The following is a 13,648-nucleotide window of genomic DNA, read 5'->3' as shown; positions in this document are numbered from 1 at the left end:
ATCATAATAATTATACATCAAAACCTGAACCGTTTCACATTTAGTTAAGTTGTCATTGTCATTATTAAGCAATTAATCCAACTGCATTTAACATAGATTGTTTTAAGAGGTGACTGATTAACTTATTTATTACATATTTCACATTTTATTCTGATTCTTTGCAATTTCAACAAACCTGATGGAATGTGTCGGTATCATTCCTGTTCCTGTTCCCATTACATATGTCAGTTCCATTAGACCCTGTTCACCAACATGTCTGCAGCTGCCTTCACCGTCAATATTTGGCAATTCTGCTAATTTTCCTTCTGAGTGCTTTTTAATTTCAAGATGGATTTCTTTAGGAGATGATGGGCATGGAGAAGTGGATTGGTTAGAGTAACTTGCAGAATCAGAGTCACCATCGTCAGATAATTTCTCTGTCCACTGGCTGACCAATTTCCTGAGTCCATTCACGTGTTCCATAACACTGTCTAGTTCCGTAAAGACATCGTCATCATCAGTCTCTGCTGAATTTATTTTGTGATGATTTTCTGGTACATTATCGTATATACTCAGCCTGTTATCCATCAGTGGAGAGCCACATGACACTTCAGGCTCCTGAGAATTAATCTTATCCCTGCTTCTCTGGCATCCATGAAAACTCCCAGTTCTCCAGTTTACTGAGGTATTGTCTGTTGGTGATAAGAGGCTGTATGTAAGCGCTTTGGGGAAAGTCCCAGGCTTATGGCCTTGTGGTACCTGAAATACTTTGTTTTTGTGCAAACATATCTCACTGTTGAAGTTTTGCTCAGAAAAATCAGTCCATATGGAAAGCTTGCTGGGATCAAACTCTTCAGCATACATTCCTCCTCTTTTACTGTGTCTCCTTACTTTGCTGACCGGGCTTGGGGTGCTCACAGTGCTACTGTCTCCAGACTGGCTGCTGCTGGTGCTGCTACAGCTCTGGGGATAATAAGACGGCTGTATCACCCGATTCACTGGTGTATCAGAAACGTCTATGCAATTTAAGCTTCTCAACTTTTCTTCACTCAAACCCTCTAGAAGAATAGGCTCACTAATGTTGAATTTGGTCTTCAAATGCATTTGTTTCTTACAGGTGCCACTTCTTAAGCGCAGCTTCTCCATTTTCTTTAAGAAACTGCTTCCTTTTTTATGGCATTGTTTATCCAAGTTCTTGTCCTCACTTGTTGTATTCAAGGTCTCAGTAAGAGAAGGAGAGCAACTGGAAACAGAGTCAGGGGATGCCAATTTATTTGAGGAACAGGTTGAAGAGCTTCTGCTGGTCTCAACATCCTCACAAATCTTGGGGAAATTGATTATATCACTATCCCCACTGCTAGAACTATGAACTGAAGATTTGTCATGAATTTCTCCTTGATCCGAAAATATAATATCCCCACTGCCGTTGCTTTTAAGTCTGAGGTTATCAGGTCTTAGTGCACAAGAAACCTCTATATTTCCCAGATGGGACCACCTTTTGGTACCTTTCTCATAAGTCCATTTGTTACTTATTGCACAAGGTTCTTCATCTTCAGATTCATCACTCTTAAAGCAAACAAAGAATTTTAAAACATAATATCACATAGATAATCAAGAGCTGAAAATAGCATTAATTGTTCCATTTTCTAAAATAATGTTTCATTTAAAAAAAAGGCTAATGGTAGAAGAGAAAAAATGGCAATCCTACTGCTCTGTCTGTATAGTTCATTTATACACACTAGCAACTTAAGCAAATTCAGTTGTTTTTAATATTTGAGAACAGAATTGGGATATTTTATTTAAGTATGCAATATCTCCTTTTTGCAACACTCAAACAAATGTGTTCAGCCTAAACATTGCCTCATACGTAAAAGAGTTTTAAACCAAGATATCTTTTAATGAACTTCAGGGAATTCTTTCTGGGAATTCAACAGTTAAATATTACATAAATTTAGTAATTTATTTATTATCTAATGTATTTAAAGAACTGATATGCCCACCTAATTGATACAATGATCCTGGGCAGCTCTCAACAATGAATATAAACATGAATCATAACAAAACTACCCTTCCCACGAGGCGCTACATCAATGAGTACCTTGACTCAATCTCCATCCTAGCCCACCATTTGGGGGAAGAGCCATATCTTTATGGTCTTCCATGAAGTTAGAAGAGATGATTTTTCCATTTAACATTACATATGCAATAAATGAGCTGGTAGAATCATGCAATACTGCAGATTTAAATTTGTTAATACTCTTATCACACACACAAAAACATATCTTGTATATGAAAAAATGCTTTGGTGAAAAAAAAAATCTAGCCCAATCTTCTTTTTAACTATGTCCATTTTAGTTTAAAAATATAGTAAGTCAGAATATTATATCGCAAAACACTCTCACTTCATTTAACATCATATCATGGGGGGAATGGGGTGTGCAGATGGTATTCAGGATAAAATATCATTTCCAACTGAGAATATGTCAGACTATGCTTATAATTGAAAATTAATACCAGCAGGAAAGCAGGCATTGTAGTAAATAATACATTGAAAAAGAAATTTCTCAATATAAGACTCTATCAAGTATTCAGTTAGTCATGAAGACAATCAATTGCCGCAGGGTGGCTTCTTCCATTCAGCCTTTGAATCATCTCCTGCTAAGTTTGAGAGTGATTTGTTTTTTAAAGATTTCTCATATCACCTGCTTATAACCATTGGTTTCTTTAATGCTGGTCATCTGTCCATGAGCAAATCCAGAAAGACAAAGGTAATGTATTGGAGATGATTTTAGGCTCATTTGTCTGGTTAATAAGGATAAAAGTGATGAGTAGGAGACATGATGGACCATAATCAAGCCAGTGATGGTCTCTGCCAGAGATAGGAACCAGCTAATACAACAGTCTCATTCATAACTAACTACAAGCAAAGGTTGGCATGTAGTCCTGAGGCAAGCACAACCTTGCATAACAATGTCTTTCGCTTTATGGTAAACATTTTTTATTAATCATAAACATACCCGCTTTCTTGGCTTACTTATTTCCACCTTCATTTCTGCATACTTATTCAAGGTATTTAACCGTCTGGGGAAAACAAAGAGAGAGAAAAAAGTTATATAATCCTGGTTGCCTTCCATTCTTAAATTAACAGAATATGGCACACATTACAAAGAAAATAATATCTTTGCTTTTTCTGTGCTGTTCCACTAAGGATAGTATCTCAGTTTGTTTGCTTCTTAATGTTTTTAAAAACTCATACAAGGAAATAAACATCAAAGATATTGAACTTTAGGGAAAAGATTGTGGTTTGAAGTCTTCCATCCAATACATAACAGATTACAGCTATTTTTCAGTATCATTCTTATCTGCATTTTAAATAAATAACAAAGGAAAAACATAAGGCACAATTTACACATTCTTTGGTGAAGTGTTATAGTCCTGTGAATGATATCCAGAATTTATTTCACCAGCAAAAGCGTCCCTCAGTCACGTTCCATTCAGACACAAAGGGACACAATCCTCACAGCAAGATAGTCTCACCTCCTTCAATATGCCATCATAATTCTATTCCATATGAGTTAGTGTGGGGGATAGGGGGAGTTCTCTAATACAGATTTTCAGGCGTTTCATTGGAGTATAAGAAAATAGGAATCCTCAAGCATAGTTTCTTTTTCTTTTAGTCTAGTGAACTTTTTCCACTGGATTACATAACTTTTAAATTGTGAACCACTTACTGTCTATTCAAGTGGAAAAAAAAATTCTCTATTTAACATATTAGCAGTAATCATTTTTCCATAATTGCTAAATCTCAGGTCCATGCTATAGAGTCCAGGGGTAGTCAACCTTGGCTCTTTTATGACTCGTGGACTTCAACTCCCAGAATTCCTGAGCCAGCACAGCTGGCTCAGGAATTCTGGGAGTTGAAGTCCACGAGTCATAAAAGAGCCAAGGTTGACTACCCCTGCTATAGACTGACAAACATTTACCACACTTTTACCTTTTCATTTTTGTACAAGGAAAGATATATAGTAATGCTATGTGGATCTCAATAATAAACAAGCTTATGTCTAAATTACTGATTGCATCTGTTATATAGCATACCCCTAAAAAACTATGACTTGCGCTTCATTTTTTAAGGAAAGCCGTTAAAACTTGGCTGTTCCATAAAAAGATCTCAGGGATTAAATGTTCTTACTGTTGTTCCTTCTCATGTTGGACATGCTATTTCTTTAATCTAATTGATACGACCAATGTACATGTAATCATCCTTTAATGATCTCTTGTTCAATGACCATTTTAAGTTACGACAGCATTGAAAACATTTATGACAGTCCTCCTGGTTGCGACTATCATGCGATCGCAATTCAGGTGCCTTGCAACCAGCTCGCAATTACACCAGTCACAGCATCCCACAATCATATGATCACTATTTGTGACTTTCACTGCTGACTTCTTACAAGTCAATAGGGGAAAACAGTAGGAAGTCGCAAATAGAAATATTATACTTAATGACTGGGCCAGATTCACTTAATGATGGCAATCAGAACGGTGCGATTGCCATCATAACTCAATACAGTCACATGATGTCACACTTTTACAACCATATTGCTTTGTGATGGAGTTGCCAGTCCCAATAACCATCATTAAGTGAGGATGATCTCTATATGTGCTTTTGGCTGTTATTTTTAAAAACATTTGTAATTTTGTTCTCTTATTTCAAATCTGATTTTCAAAGGTTGAATATATACAAAATATACAAAATCAGAATGGTCAATAATTACAGTGGCAGATAAGTCCAGTGAATGGAATGGAAATGTTGGCAACTCATAGCAGGATCTCTGAGAATTCACTTTTAATCTTCACATTCATTTTAAAAGAAATCTGCTACATATAGCCTTGTGGCAATATATTTATGGATGAAGTAGTTTAAAATATTATTGTGCAATTTGTTTGCAATTTAAGCAATTATTCTTGAATTCCCCAGAGGTATAGTTGGTAGTTGTGTAATATATGGGAGGGTTGTTGCTTTCCAAAAGAAAAAATAATGTAATTATAACATGTATGTATAATGCTTCAACTGTTCTGGCAATATTTCAGCACCATTTAATCACCTGCAGCATTTTAATCAAGTTCTTTCCAGAAAAATTCTAATGGCTGATTTTGAGATGATACTACAGTTAAAGCTTGGGTATGAATACTCCTAAGCATTAGCAACCCTTAAATATTAGAGGTGGCAGGATGAAACATCATAAAGTATCCCATAGACAAGGAGTTTGGGATGAAACAAGTTGGCCCCTTGCTCAATTGAGTGATATTCTCACATGCTTTTTCCATGGAGGAACTGGAGCAAAAATATTGACACCCTGATATTTGTCTTTTTAGAAAATAATCATGGATGATTTGACTTCTTAGCCATGTTTAATCTGAAAAACTAACGAGATCTTGTGAGGAAATCTTTTGGTGACCAGATGCCACACTTTCTGGTTTTTTGGAGGGGGGGGGAGGGAAGAGAAAGAGAGAGATAGAAAAGCCAAGGCCGTATTAAATGGAGCAATGGGAAGTGGGTGGAATTATGTCGCACACATGGGCAAAGTCAAAACTGTCTCTTTTTATTTCGTGCAGGCAGAATTTTTTATTTGTTTTTATCATAACACTGTAGCATTATGATAAGCCTACATTAAGGCTTATATTTCAGTATAATAATAATAATAATAATAATAATAATAATAATAATAATAATAATAATAATAATAATAATGATGATGATGATGATGATGATGATGATGATGATGATGATGATGATGATGATGATGATGATGATGATGATGATGTTGGAAGGGACCTTGGAGGTCATCGAGTCCAACCCCCTGCTCAGGCAGGAAACCCTATACCATTTCAGACAAATGGCTGTCCAGTCTCTTCTTAAAAACTTCCAGTGTTGGAGCATTCACCGCTCCTGGAGGTGTTAATTGTTCTAACTGTCAGGAAGTTTCTCCTTAGTTCTAGGTTGCTTCTCTCCTTGATTAGTTTCCATCCGTTGCTTCTTGTCCTGCCTTCAGGCTCCTTGGAAAATAGCTTGACTCCCTCTTCTTTGTGGCAGCCCCTGAGATATTGGAAGACTGCTATCATGTCACCCCTCATCCTTCTCTTCATTAAACTAGACATACCCAATTCCTGCAATCATTCCTTATATGTTTTAGCCTCCAGTTTCCTGATCGTCTTTGTTGCTCTTCTCTGCACTCTTTCTAGAGTCTCAACATCCTTTTTACATTGTGGTGACCAAAACTGGATGCAGTATTCCAAATGCAAGGCATTATAAAGTGCTACTAACACCTCACATGGTCTTGATTCTATCCCTCTGCTAATTGAACCTAGAACTGTGTTGGCTATTTTGGACAGCCACATTGTTTAGTGATAGAAATTCTGGCCCCAATTGTGGTTGTAAATTGAGGACTACCTGTGTGATGTCTCTGCACTTTAATAGACCTTGGCACATGGGCTTTTCTGTAATGAATGAATCCTTCAAGTTAAGGCAAAGTACAGTCTTGATAAATTCCAGTTGAAGGATGACTATATGCGTTAGACCAGAAAGAAGGAATTGTGATTGCCATGCTCTGCTGTCCATGGTGAGAAACAGGATGCTGGCCTTACCAAGGCATTGTAAAGTGGTATTAATACTTCACGTGATCTTGATTCTATCCCTCTGTTAATGCAGCCCAGCACTGTGTTGGCCTTTTTGGCAGCTGCAGCACTCTGCTGGCTCATATTTAAGTGATTGTCCACTAGGACTCCGAGATCCCTCTCATAGTTACTATTATTGAGCAAGGTACCCCCTATACTATACCTGTACATTTGGTTTTTCTTGCCTAAATGTAGAACCTTACTTTTTTCACCAATGAATTTCATTTTGTTGGATAGCACCCAGTGTTCAAGTCTGTCCAGATCCTCCTGTATCCTAAGCCTGTCTTCTGGAGTGTTGGCTATTCCTGCCAGCTTGGTGTCGTCTGCAAATTTGATGAGTTCCCCATCTATCCCCTCATCCAAATCATTGATGAAGATGTTGAAGAGCACTGGGCCCAGAAGAGAGCCCTGGGGCACCCCACTACACACTTCAATCCATGTAGATGCGGTTCCATTGAGGACCACACGCTGAGTACGGCTGGTCAGCCAGCTACAGATCCATCTGGTGGTGATGCTGTCTAACCCACATTTTTCTATCTTATCTTAGGTTTACATCTCCAAATTATAGGAAAGCATGTCAAGTATGTTCAGTATCTGCAGTTGGGGATGGCTTTGGGACCTACCAAAAAATGTAAAATAGGAACCATACAGAAAACTGGGCCCTTGGTTTTCTTACTCCTAGTACAATCAAACATAACTCCACAATTATAATTTGCAACCCAAAAAGAGCCACTGCAGATACTAAAGCATTGGTAAAATGGCAATCCCTCCATTACTTGATAATCTTCCATTTTCTAGTAGTAATATGGTAGTTAAAAATAAGTGCACTTAGAATAGATTTTGTCTCAAGCTTGATGATAGGAACAGTGACAGTTAATCCAAAGGAGAAAGCATATTATCTACATCAAAGATGCACAGTGTGACTATGGATGACTGGAGACAGAAAGTATCGTATTTTGCAGAGATGGCAAAAATATCCACGTACCTGAAGGATCATTCTCAGGAGAAATTTATCTCAATGTGGAGAAGATGGATAGAATATATTCAGAGAAAGTATGAATTGAAAAATTATCATGTAGCTTTTGATTAAAAATTTTAAACAAAAATATGTATAACAAATATTGATATATTTAAAAAAAATTTGTATGCTTTAATGTTATTTTAGAGTCACAGTAAGTTTATACTAGTGTATAGTAATAATGAGTAGTTGGGGATAGAATTTGATTATTGTGTGTTTATTTCCTAGATTAGCTTTGGGAAGTCCTGGGGGGGGAGGGGGGCAAGGGGTAGGTTTGTATTATAGATTTATATGTATATATATGTATGATTTTTTAAGGAGGTGTCCGGTGGAGCCCCAACTGCACAAGACGGGATGGTTGAGTGAGGAAGGGAGGTAGGAAAGAGGGAGGAAGGAGGAGTGGTGGTAGTTTGGGAGGAGGAAGGTGTGGTAAGTGGAAGAGGGCGGTGCAGGGGGGGGACACCGGACACGTCCGTGAATGTATTGATTAGTGTTATTCTTTTTGGTTGATATTGTGATAAAAGATTTATGTTTTTGTTTTTAATTGAAAAATTAATAAAAAATTTATTTAAAAAAAAAAAGATGCACAGTGTGGGATATCAGACCTATATGAGTTTGAATGACACACCTGAGAGACCCAAGGATAAATTTTGAACTGGGTCTCCCTGGTCCTTACTCCAATAAATGCACAATATACTACACAGACTGTAAATGAGAAGTTACTTTGTCCTAGGCCCACTTGCTATTTTTGGTGTCCAGCTTCTGGCATGCTACTCCAAGGTGAAATGTACTTCTTGGCCTATATAAACTTGTGCATCGCTCTGACCTAAAGCCTCTTATCTAAAATAAATCTAAGCATTGCATCCTAGATTTTGAAATTTCATGTATGGTGGAAAATTTATGAGCACCCATCAATTGATTTATTTCTGATGTATACCTTTGACAAAATGACTTAAGTCCAGTTCATAAATTTGGTGACACTACCGAAATTCTTCCACATTATTGTCAGACTCATATTTGGACAATGATAAACTTTGCATAGATCAGAAATTAGCAAGATTTCATTGTATTTTGCCAATTGTATTGATAGTCCATGTATTGAAATCATCAAACTTATTTTTTTCTAGATGTTACGTACTTGATCCTTAAAAAAAAACCAGTTTGTCTGCTTCAAGGCAACTCTGTAACTGTGTTTTTTTTTCTTACAAAAGTCCACTGAAGCCATATGTCCTAAAGTTGGAATGCATAAATTGCTTACAACAACAATACATATTCCTCCAGACATCCAAACAGGAACGAAGTAAGACACAAGATATTAGTCATGGCCCACTGACTTCATTAAGAGCTTCACTTAATTAAAGCCTTAGGTTATCAGTTCTAGACATCTATTACTAAGCCAAAGGGAGATTCAGACCAAGGTTTACCTGTAGAGAGATTCTATTGCATCTTGATCTAAAAATTCATGATCTTTCCTCACAGTTTTGATGTCAACTGGAAACTGCATATCTGAAAAACAAGTTCCAAATTCTATGCTTTTACTTTTATTTAATATTTCCAAAGCTAGGAGAATAACAACACAACTTAAAACAATAAAACTCTCTGAAAATCAATAAACAAATTTATAAATCAGGGCACAATACCTGCATGTGAGAATTTTAGAATATATTAACCAGGAAAAAACTACAAATCATGAATGTTTATGACAGAAATACATTTTAAGAATTAGAAATTCAAGCGTCCATTGCTATTGCAGAAAAGACCTACTCAGCATTCTACAAGATAGACCCAAAATAACGCCTAACTTGCTTTATAAACATTCTTCCCCTATAATCTTTGTAAAGTATAACATTCATTTTTTTCATTTTGATACAACTACAAGTTTATTATCTAATTTCTCATGAATTGCACCAACCTCTAGCCTGACTTTCCTGCTTCATTCCTCTGAACTTGAATTTTTCAACTTGAATTATCTATTATATTCATTGCTCTGATTGCATTACTATCCTTGTCTCTGTTGATAATGAACCTATCTTTAAAAATATGCCCAGGAAGGCTTTAAGTTAAGGAGAAAGACAGAGTACTACCTCTGAGAAGTCTACTCTCCTATAGTTGTTCAATTTTTACTAGGTGATAGCTTGAACAAAGTTATTTGAGAACAAAGGCTGGGCCTTAGCTGTGTCATATGTAAAGTATCTATTGTCCAATAAACAAATAAGTATCTTGTATCTTCTGCAATATGGGGTAGATAAGGATAATAGGAAGAATTCTTGCTTCTTTCTAAATCAGTAATTGTATTTATCTACCCCTGAAAGAAGAGCTCTGAAAAGAAGAAACTTAACTTTTTCTGACACTCCCTCTCAGTAATTTTAAAATAAGTACTTACCAATGTGGTCATTTGGCAGTTAATTTGTTTTAAAAAAATGTAGAGATAAAATGAAAAGCCCCTTCATTTTCTTCAAATCTTCTTTAATGAGACCATGAATTCTGACACTAAAGGTGTGCGTTACACTTATTCTTATATTGTTTATCAGACAGACCTTTGTTATCTTTTGGCAGCCTGCCTAAAGTTTGCATAATATAAAATATTCCTTCTAGATTCCAATTACGACACTGGTAGGGAGATGTTTCCTTTCATAAGACTGTATTGCTATATCATATTTATAGGAAGTAGCACTTTAAATGGGAGGGGATATTACAGTCAAAAGTCCCCAGTTCTGAGCCACAACAACACTACTTTATTAATATTAACCAAGTTTATAGATAGCAACTCTTTGCCTGCTTTGTTTACTTCCTATACTGGTGGAACTGGCATAAATGACTTTATATATGTTGGCATTTGTTTACCAAAGATCATGCATCAAATATGGGTAAAGAGCTTGGATTTGTTCCTGCATTTATTCTTGCAAATAATTATAATTATTTTACAATTATATATAAAATAGCATACAGTATATAATTATTTCTTATTGCAAGCACTGTAGCAATACCTGCAAACATCTGAGCATACTGGGGAAAACCAGCAGCCTTCAGCCAATCACAGGCTTCCTTGGCTTCAATTTCTGAAAGAAAGAATCAGAAAACAACTTTAAAGACTTATACTCCGATATTAGGGAAGAAAAACTAATGTCATTAAGTCCTACTACTAACTTAGAATCAATCTGCTTATTTTGGTATTTTCCCCAAAATAATCCCTAACCTCAAACAAGTTCATGCAATATATTACTCTTCATATACTCATTATAGACCTATGAAGGCGACCCATCATAGAATGGAAGCATTTGAATATGTAATTGCTTCTAATAACACAATAGCTTCAGTAATGCAAAATAGCAGAGGATTGTGATACAGGAAGGGTTGCATAACAGAAAAAGCATATAGTATCAAACTCAACCAGCAAAAACATAATAAAAAAGAACAAAATTTTCTTTGAGATATCTTAGCACTGAGGCTAAAACATATGAGGAACGGTTGCTGGAATTGGGTATGTCTAGTTTAACGAAGAGAAGGACGAGGGGGATATGATAGCAGTGTTCCTATATCTCAGGGGCTGCCACAAAGAAGAGGGAGTCAAGCTATTCTCCAAAGCACCTCAAGGCAGGACAAGAAGCAACGGAAGGAAACTAATCAAGGAGAGAAGCAACCTAGAACTAAGGAGAAACTTCCTGACAGTTAGAACAATTAACCAATGGAACAAACTGCCTCCAGAAGCGGTGAATGCTCCAACACTGGAAGTTTTTAAGAAGAGACTGGACAGCCATCTGTCCGAAATGGTGTAGGGTTTCCTGCCTGAGCAGGGGGTTGGACTCGATGACCTCTAAGGTCCCTTCCAACTTTATTATTATTATTATTATTTGATAAACAGTATATTTATCTTTATAGTTTAATCTTTAAATAGTTCATTTTGAAGAAATAATCGCTTTCATTATCCTCCACCTATTTCTAAGCATTTTAATTACACAAGTCTCCATCTATACTTAGTATTTAGTTAGTTATTAATTACAACCAAATGACAGCTAGTCATTTGGTAGTAAGTAATAGACACCATGCAGCTATAATAGTGTAACATCCTCACAGAAAAAAGGGGGAAGTGGAATTCTGAGAACTACAGAATATTCACCAGATGCCTTCAAAATGCAAGCATGTTTCTAGGATGGCATAGGCTCATCATCTCTAAAATGAAAAATATTGCAAGTTATTGGGTCCCTTATGAAGACAGTTCTTTTCTCTAACCTAGTTTATGTTATAGCTCTAGTACAAGTTGAATTACCAAGGTATTCAGGGTTGAAGGCTTCAGTGCAAATTCTGACAGTTAAGGAGGAAGGACACAACTTTGTTGCCCCTATTCACACCAGAATCACAAAGAGAATGCACCATTATTGTGCAGCTTTCTGCAACATGATCAGCACACAGTTGTCAAATCAGAGAAAGCTATGTTGATGAATTATTTGCAATTTTCACTTTGCACTGTACATGTTAGTTTCCTAATTCACTCTCCAATTAATCCAACTGTACACATTTAATTGTTTAAGCATGTAATTCCAAATCAAAGCAGATAAGCAAAGTACGATGTGGATTAACAATTTAATTATAAGGTAAGCAGGTTGTATAAAAGGTGTTCATGTTTATATTTAGGAGTAGAACTTAAAATGCACCAACATCAATAACGAGATTCCATGCATAACTTTGAATGTAATTCTTTGGCTTCAGCATAATATGAGGTGTAAATCAAATCAATGAATTTTCAAATCCAGATTTATGTCTTCATGTGTCACCCAAATATAGGTAATTGCCATTTATTCAAAAACATGTTTAAATACACCTCATCCAAAGGCAATATTAGACAGTGGTTGAATATTAGCGGTTTCCAATTATAAAAACTTGCAATGCTGGATTATAGTTGATGATCTCAATTTTTCTTTGCAGGGGGGGGTTAAATAAAGTGTGTGATAGTTATTAGATGAATGCAAAGTCCATCTGCAAACTCTGTGTATTGCCTGCAAACTTTGTCCATTATCTATAACTGCAAACTTTGAGACCTGCAAACTTCGTCCATTGCTCTTTGGAGCAAGAGTTGTGTATATTATCAGATAACCATGAGCCCATGTACATATTCAATCTGTTCAAAAGTAGAAGCAGAAGTATCAAAGGAGCCCTAATAAAAAAGATGAGGAGATAACAAGGAACACTATTTTATTGCTATCACAAATGGAAAACAGATCAGAATGAGTGCAGAACCATACCCCCCCCCCCACCAAAAAAAAAAATCAGGAACTGAAAGTAGATATAGTAGTGGCCAAAATTGTGGAAACCTTTTGGGAAAAGTAGTTTTGAGGTTTGATGTTTAATAACACCACTTTACTTTGGAGTAGTACCATAAAATTATATATCAATGGAAAGATAATTTAATCAAGAATGTAATTCAACATAGTTTGTTCAATTATATGTACTGTATTCTATGAAAAGTTATAGCCAAATAACCAGAAAAAGGAAGCACAACTTGCTTAGGTTGATATCAGGTAGCTTTCCTTCATCTGATTGTAGCCACTGAGCATGAGTGTTTAGAGAGCCAATCAGGTGTCATCTTGTTTTGGCAATGAGCCAACCATCACAGTATGATTCAGTTATTGAAGCTGAGAGGAGGACATTTGTCACTGTGTTATGTGATCGCTATCAAGTTGGTTGGGTTTTTGTGTTCTTTTATTTAGTGAGCTTGTAAAACGTAATAAAATGTTGCAAAGAGTTGACTGGTTGCCCAGAAAATGATGTAAAATAGTATTATTAAGTGAACAAGGCTACAGTTATAAAGAAATTAGAAGAAAAATTGGTGGAAACTTAACCAAAGGTGGCATTTCTACTGTATAATTTTCCCAAAAGGTTTCCACAATTTTGGCCACTACAAGTGTTAATGAAGCTATTTAATACTTTATCCTTATCAATCTATGATTCAGGCAAGAAACCACACACTGATCTGTT

General features: G+C 36.1%; 1 protein-coding gene across 1 annotated transcript in view; it reads right to left on the bottom strand.

Moving 5' to 3' along the window:
• Positions 1 to 13,648, bottom strand: part of LOC107290452 (rho GTPase-activating protein 7) — a 92,138-nt gene that overhangs the window by 17,071 nt on the left and 61,419 nt on the right. The window contains exons 2-5 of the mRNA XM_015819330.1: positions 10,663 to 10,734; positions 9,100 to 9,181; positions 2,997 to 3,060; positions 176 to 1,545 (exon numbers count right to left, since the gene is read on the bottom strand). Of these exons, the coding sequence (XP_015674816.1) occupies positions 176 to 1,545; positions 2,997 to 3,060; positions 9,100 to 9,181; positions 10,663 to 10,734 (1,588 nt within the window). The remainder of the gene's footprint in view (positions 1 to 175; positions 1,546 to 2,996; positions 3,061 to 9,099; positions 9,182 to 10,662; positions 10,735 to 13,648) is intronic.

The sequence above is a fragment of the Protobothrops mucrosquamatus genome, unplaced genomic scaffold (assembly GCF_001527695.2).
Source record: "Protobothrops mucrosquamatus isolate PMUCROS unplaced genomic scaffold, P.Mucros_1.0 scaffold898, whole genome shotgun sequence".
In the NCBI taxonomy this organism is placed as follows: Eukaryota; Metazoa; Chordata; class Lepidosauria; order Squamata; family Viperidae; genus Protobothrops; species Protobothrops mucrosquamatus.
Note: the sequence above shows the minus strand (reverse complement) of the source record. Positions and strands in the feature narration are given on the sequence as shown.